General features: G+C 43.7%; 1 protein-coding gene across 1 annotated transcript; it reads right to left on the reverse strand.

Moving 5' to 3' along the window:
- Nucleotides 1-2,352: 2,352 nt before the first annotated feature.
- On the reverse strand, nt 2,353-7,029 carry LOC109864397 (serine/threonine-protein kinase pim-3). The gene is made up of 6 exons (XM_020452160.2): nt 6,337-7,029; nt 5,888-5,997; nt 5,725-5,775; nt 5,249-5,612; nt 4,218-4,394; nt 2,353-4,037 (listed from the first exon to the last, which is right to left on the reverse strand). The coding sequence occupies exons 1-6, from the start codon at nt 6,422-6,424 to the stop codon at nt 3,844-3,846; spliced, it is 984 nt and encodes a 327-aa protein (XP_020307749.1). The 5' UTR covers nt 6,425-7,029; the 3' UTR covers nt 2,353-3,843.
- Between the last annotated feature and the right edge of the window lie 910 nt (nt 7,030-7,939).

Genomic DNA, 7,939 nt, shown 5'->3' on the forward strand with positions numbered 1-7,939 from the left:
TGGGACTTAACACCTCCCTCTGCAACTGGATCCTGGACTTCCTAACGGGCCGCCCCCAGGTAGTAAGGGTGGGTAACTACACATCCGCCACGCTGATCCTCAAAACGGGGGCCCCTCAGGGGTGCGTGCTCAGTCCCCTCCTGTACTTCCTGTTCACCCATGACTGCATGGCCAGGCACGACTCCAACACCATCATTAAATTTGCAGATGACACAACAGTGGTAGTTCTGATCACCGACAACGATGAGACAGCCTATAGGGAGGAGGTCAGAGACCTGACTTTGTGGTGCAAGGACAACAACCTCTCCCTCAATGTGATCAAGACAAAGGAGATGATTGTGGACTACAGGAAAAAGAGGACCGAGCACGCCCCCATTCTCATCGACAGGGCTATAGTGGAGCAGGTTGAGAGCTTCAAGTTCCTTGGCGACCACATCACCAACAAACTAACATGGTCCAAGCACAGCAAGACAGTCGTGAAGAGGGCACGACAAAAACAAATTCACCCTCAGGAGACTGAAAAGATTTGTCATGGGACCTCAGATCCTAAAAAGGTTTTACAGCTGCACCATCGAGAGTATCCTGACTGGTTGCATCACTGCCTGGTATGGCAACTGCTCGGCCTCCGACCGCAAGGCACTACAGATAGTGCGTACAGCCCAGTACATCACCGGGGCCAAGCTTCCTGCCATCCAGGACCTATAAATCCAGGCGGTATCACAGGAAGGCCCTAAAAATTGTCAAATACTCCAGCCACTCTGGTCATAGACTGTTCTCTCTTTAATGATTTGTTATTTTTATCTTAACACTGCATTGTTTGTTAAGGGCTTGTAAGTAAGAATTTCACTGTAAGGTGACCTGTTGTATTCGGCGCATGTGAAAAATACAATTTGATTTGATTTGATGATGTATGATTTTTAGATAGGGAGAGCTATAAAAATATACTTTGCATATCATATTTAGGATACACTTTAACAGTTAACCATGGACACTTGACTTAGACACTGAACTAAGATCTGTTATGTGTTTTTCACTTCAAACAGTTAAGGTTTAGCTTGAGGGGTAGCGCCTAGATCTGTGCCTATGGTCATTATCTGCGGTGAGGTGCCATAACAGCTCATGGGCAGGGAGTCACCAGAGGGGGCAGCACCTCCCCACCACAACAACAACACTCGTCCCTCCATCCCCCACAACCACTTCCTGGAGAACACTGACTTACAGATGATGACGAACATCGTCTACCTTGCTCTTTCTCACAGCCCACTGCTCTGCTCTACCAATAATGGAGTGACTTATGTTATTGTTATTGTATGGCAGGCAGATGAGGTCGGCAGCATTAAATGGAAAAGCAATTAGTTCTAGCTAGGTTCAGGGATGTGTTGTGAGTGTGATGATGCATGTCTCTGGCTCCTGCCTCATTCCTGTGTCACTTTCCTACTCAGTCATTCTCTGTGTACAGCTAATACAGCCACGTCACATACACTGAGTATACAAAACATTACAAACACCTGCTCTTTCCATGACACCAGGTGAAAGCTGTCACTTGTTAAATCCACTTCAATCAGTATCGATGAAGGGCAGGAGGCAGGTTAAATGATTTTTAAGCCTTGAGACAATTGAGACATGGATTGTGTATGTGTGCCATTCAGAGAGTGAATGGACCAGACAAAAGATTTAAGTGCCTACGAAATGGGTATGGTAGTAGGTGCTATGCGTACCGGTTTGTGTCGAGAACTGCACCGCTGCTGGGTTTTTCACGCTCAAGTTTCCTGTGTGTATCAATGGTCCACCACCAAAAGGACATCCAGCCAACTTGACACAACTGTGGGAAGCATTGGAGTCAGACAATGGGAGGTGCACAGTACAATACAAAGCCACAGCTACATGGAACTCTATTCCACATCAGGTAACTCATGCAAGCAGTAGAATCGGATTGAAAAAAACATAAAAATACACCTTATGGAAGAGCGGGGACTGAGAAGACACACACAGGCACCTGGATGTTGTATTGTAAATATGTGGTGGTTGAGTGGTGGCCTGAGGGCACACAATGAATGTGTTGGGGTAGGTGTTATGAAATGTAGTATTTTAAACTATGTAAGTCTTATGTTGCTGGACCCCAGGAAGAGTAGCTGCTGGGGATCCATAATAAATAGAAATACAAACATGGGCCAGCATCCCTGTGGAATGCTTGACACCTTGTAGAGTCCATGTCCGACAAATTGAGGCTGTTCTGACTGTCTATAGATAAATGGGTAAGGATGTTTGCATCTAACAATGTTTGGTATATAGTTTCATCAATGACTGTATGAGGAATTTTTACCAGTAGGTCAGTAAGACAACACAAGTATGATTTATGTACAAAGGGATTTAATTGAAATGTTTGTATAAAAAAAAAATTGCATCACCAGATCTCTATCATTCATGTCATACAGCTAAACTGAAAGAGAATATCTAACACCAGGCAAGCCACAGATTCATCATAGTCACTAACTAGAATAGCTTTATCCAACCCAATAGCCATGTGTATCCATGGAGTTTAATGCATGGAGACAGCACAAGTATAATGTACCCCAAAAAGCAGATGTACTTTTAGATTAAGTCAATCCAACATTACTTACAGGACTATAAAAAGGAGTTCAATCACATTCATCGCTCTTCCAAATTTAAGTAAACCTTGTTTTATTCCCTTTCGACAACTTCAGTGCATCCATCCACAATAAAAAAAAATGTTTTATGTTGAAGTGTAAAAATATCATTACAGGAATGCAAAACAAAAGGCCATGTAAAGATATGCAAATTCTGGGATTTCTCACCTTCTCTTAAACATCTACAATAAATATGAGCCAAGAGTGTGGAATGTCTACACATTCTGTATAAATTAAAAGCACGGGGGTGGGGGGGGGAAACTGCACAATATTTGTATTGTGAAAGACATAACTGAGACCATGAATATTGCATTGATTGTGCATTTCACACTTAAGCCATGATACACCAGTCCAGGGCAAGAGCAATGTAGTGCCAGTAGTGAGATGGGGGGGGGGGGGGGGGGGGGGAAATGGGGAAAACATTCAATTAAAATACATTTCCAAGGGGCTAAACACACAGATAATGTAGTTTTAATACACATTCAGAAATGAAAGGATCCAATTTTGAGAAATCCAAACAACTCGAGGCTGTAGTATGAGTGAGCAGCTTAGTAAGGGGGCGCAGTGTGAGTGAGTTGCATTTCAAGTATTACATGGTCAACAGTCAACTCCCGCCTTCAACCCCTATTTTATGATCCCTAAGAATGCTGGGTGGTGTAGTTTACCACACTGTTATGGAGGAAGACAACTAATCTCCATCATGACAGGGTGGGATACGTACAAACAAACCAGCCCAAAAGGGTTATAACAAAAAGTTATGACAAAAGCCCCCGAGAAGCAGCTTTCAAAAAGGCACTCCAAATCAAAAACATTTAAATATAAAGCATTCTCCAAGCTCTATGAGAGCAGCTATGTCTGAATAAGGGGCTTTAAACCAGATGCATAAATCAGCCTTGTTATAACAAATTAGAAAATAATAAAGTACTAAATAAATAGTCACTGGTAAAGACCGCCCAAACAGCAAATGTTCCACATTTGGAAACAATTCATGAGTTATAAAAAATAAAAGATAAGGAAGAACAAACCGTAATAAATTATAATAATTCCCTACAAAAGGAAACCAAAAATAATTCTGCCAGCCCAAGCCATGGTGGGGCATAAGGACCAGAGCCCTTTTAAGTCCAGTTAAACCCCCCCCCCCACATCCCCTCATGTCCATTCACTCCTTTTCTCCTCTCATCCCCTCTTCCTTCTTTCATAGGCTCTCCTTGCTGGAGCTTGTGCTAGATGTGTCCGTGTCGATGGTCCTCAGCCGGATGTCCCCATCCTCAGGCTTGGACATCGACACTTCCCCAGCCAAGCGCATCCACGGGTGGTCAAGGATCTGTTCTAGAGTAGGCCTGTCTGAGGGCCGTAACGACAGGCACAACTTGATCAGCTGCTGGCACTCTGGAAGGAGGGAGAGAAAAGGGGAAAACATGGATTAGTATTTTATGGGACAAGAGGGAGATAGAGGGTTATAGGAACACACAGGCAGGAAGAAATGAAGTAGAAAATAGTGTTAAGAAATAGGTTTTAAGACTAGAAATGTGTTATGATTGTAGGTTGTATATTGGAGGTAGCGCACACCATTAGACACTCTCCTCCTGAAGTACAGCCTCCCCTGGAGAATTTCCTCATCTTGCTCAAAGGGGATGTCTCCACAGACCATGTCATACAGCAGCACCCCTAGCGACCACACCGTAGCTGAGCGCCCGTGGTATCTATGGAAGCGGATCCACTCTGGCGGACTATAAACTCTTGTACCTGGAGAAGAAAGGGCTGATTAGTGACTCCTTGACTTCTGTAATAGCACCAGAACAGTTTATTTGGGACATTTCATGTGACAATAATAATATAAATTGGCCTATATTGCAAACCTGTATGATTTGGAAAGATTATAAATGATGGATATTTAAAAATAGTCAGACAATGTCTCTATAAAGGGCGAACAAGGCAAGTGTAATCCCATCTAAAACAAGGATGTCATACTGGTGTTATAATGGCTTTTTCTTTTCCACAACAAATCTCTATGAAACTGGGTGACCCGCCTCACTCCCCTCCCTCCAGACATGAGTAACTTGGATACCAAACAAAAACTCGAGTGCGCAATGTGAGCCATCACGTGACATGAATCAGCCCAAGCTCAGGTTTCACAACAAACAGATGTTACGTGGCAGCTGGCCCAATTGCCATTACCTAAAGGCTTTGAAATTAGCGTTTCTTAACATAAGACAATTATCAACATATAACAATAACCTATTTTACCACACTAATGTGTTAAATTGACTAATATGACATTTATAAAGGTACTTTAAATGAACTACATAGGGAGAATCAAAATGAACAAGGATCGGCTGATCGGTCGTCACCAACCGAGGGAAACTATGAGGTACCAAAAACAAACCACTGCGTCACAGCGTCGTGTGGACACAAGGGGGGGGGGGGGGGGGTTATATCAGATGATCTAATAAGGCGAGTAAGTATCTAAAAACAAACAAATATAGTTGAAAGCAAGTCATGGGTCAGTACAGACTAACGCACCTTCAAAAACACAACAAACCCAGAAAATACAACGGTGCCACTGCTGGCAACGCATTGAGTAAGGGTAGAGTACATACCGTCAAAGTCAGTGTAGACCGTGTCCTTGAGAATCGCCCCTGAACCAAAGTCAATAAGCGTGAGCTCCCCAGTGCGTAGGTCTACCAGCAGATTTTCATCTTTGATATCTCTGTGAACTACCCCGCTGCTGTAGCAGTGGCGGACAGCCTCCAAAACCTGACGGAAAAATCCCCTTGCCGTCTCCTCATCCAAGGCGCCCTTCTCCGTTATGAAATCGAAAAGATCCTTGACCAGCTCCGGTCGTTCCATAACAATCAACCAGCCGTCTGGTCGCTCATACCAATCCAGGAGTTTTATAACCCCCCGAAACGACGAACTGACTTTCTTCAATAAAATAATCTCCAAAGGCACCATCACACCATTCTGTAAGAAAATATTAATCACAAATGAGTTGAGTGACCTAGAATCGATTCAATTACCAAAAAACAACTGACATGGGTGAAAAACCTAAACAAACCGGAGTGGTGATACTTACAATAGTTCCCCATTCGGTCACCCGCTCCTTCGGCACATGTTTCACTGCGACCTAATTTCGGGAGAGAGAAAACAAATACACATTAGATACAACGAAGTAAATTAGTAAATAACAGATGCCTTGATGGCGCCATGTGCCGAGATCAAAGCGCTCCTATGCTTACCAGTGCGTCATCCGAGAGCCGACTACCAGCGTAGACTGTGCCGAATCCACCGCTGCCCAGCACGGATCCCACAGTGTAGACCTTTTCGAACGGCTCCTTTTCCACTTTAACTGGCGAAACATCAAATTCAGAGCAGATAAGCATACACGATAGTCTCCTCTTGCACAGCGCAAGATAAGCAATCGAGTCGCAGCTGTTGACTCACGTTAGCTTTTCCAGACACAGACAGGTATAGTTACCTAGCTAACGTTAGCTATGTTAATCACAGTTGGCGTGCATATGGACAGTACGAAGCCATTTAAAAATAGTCCCATGCAAGGATTTTAGAGTTAGTCAAATACAATTATTATTTCATTATTGGAAGCATGAATGACTAACAAATCTAGTTCAATAAACAGTCCATCTTTTCCGGCTATGTAAAGCACGATGACAGCGGGTTCGAATCATACCTGGCTGGAGCTGTATTTTCACCGGTAAATGGTCCATGCTCGAAGGGTGGCAAATGTGCGAGAATGAGCCAAACTTTGACAACAACATATTCGAACGGAAGACTTAACTAAATTCGTGTTTATCTGAAAAGGTAGATTCTGATCCAATCCTATGTAAATATGATTGAAAAGGTTAGCGCTGGTAGCGGCTAGCTAATAAATCCAGTGTGCCAACTCCACCCGCCCCGTCGATGTCTCAAATAAAATGCCGCATCGTCCTTTTCCAGATTAGAAACGCTGCGTACAACGAGAATCCTGTATCTTAATTCATGCACTTTGAAGATGCCAGTTTTCTTGAAGTACTGAAAACAGTACACTTGCAGAGCGGTTAACTATTATCTAGTAGCAATCGCAAAATATGGTAAGAAGTCCAAAAGACTGTCGATATTACGGAATGTATTTGCTGTCTGAGCTTTGTCACGGTCTTTCCCTACCTTTTCTATAACGCCAATGTTTTTTAACGAGTGGAGGATGGTTGTATCCCTCCGCCCCGAAAGACTACTCGGTATTTTCCTGGAATTTGTCGTTATACCCGGCAATGATTAATTGAAATGTAGAGATAGAGGAATTAATAGGATGATTTATACAATATAAAAATAACTATTGTGTAATTTCTCAGATATAATGATATGTATACACGTACTACTTTCTCATAGTATGAGACGCTCAATGATCTCTTGTCTGGAGGCTTTGCGCTGTATTCTCTAGGGACCTGGAGGACTTCACCAATGAGATGGTTTATACAATTACCATGTTTTCGATTTGGACCAATCAAATGCTCATTATCGTAAAAGGGTGATTTGAGCGCACGTGGTGGGAATTCCGAGACGCCCTTTCCCATTTCCTCTGGGACGCAATGGGCGCGTTCGAGGGGACCACCAATCAATCAATCAAATGTATTTATAAAGCCCTTCATACATCAGCTGATGTCACAAAGTGCTGTACAGAAACCAAGCATAAAACCCCAAACAGCAAGCAATGCAGTTGTAGAAGCACGGTGGCTAGGAAAAACTCCCTAGAAAGGCCAGGACCTAGGAAGAAACCTAGAGAGGAACCAGGCTATGAGGGGTGGCCAGTCCTTTTCTGGCTGTGCCGGATGGAGATTATAACAGAACATGGCCAAGATGTTCAAATGTGTTGTGTTGTGCCGTGGCAGAGATCTTTGTGGGCTATACTCGGCCTTGTCTCAGGATGGTAAGTTGGTGGTTGAAGAAATCCCTCTAGTGGTGTGGAGGCTGTGCTTTGGCAAAGTGGGTGGGGTTATATCCTTCCTGTTTGGCCCTGTCCGGGGGTGTCCTCGAATGGGGCCACAGTGTCTCCTGACCCCTCCTGTCTCAGCCTCCAGTATTTATGCTGCAGTAGTTTATGTGTCGGGGGGCTAGGGTCAGTTTGTTATATCTGGAGTACTTCTCCTGTCCTATTCGGTGTCCTGTGTGAATTTAAGTGTGCTCTCTCTAATTCTCTCTTTTTCTCTTTCTTTCTCTCTCTCTCTCGGAGGACCTGAGCCCTAGGACCATGCCACAGGACTACCTGACATGATGACTCCTTGCTGTCCCCAGTCCAC

Source organism: Oncorhynchus kisutch, linkage group LG19 (assembly GCF_002021735.2).
Source record: "Oncorhynchus kisutch isolate 150728-3 linkage group LG19, Okis_V2, whole genome shotgun sequence".
In the NCBI taxonomy this organism is placed as follows: Eukaryota; Metazoa; Chordata; class Actinopteri; order Salmoniformes; family Salmonidae; genus Oncorhynchus; species Oncorhynchus kisutch.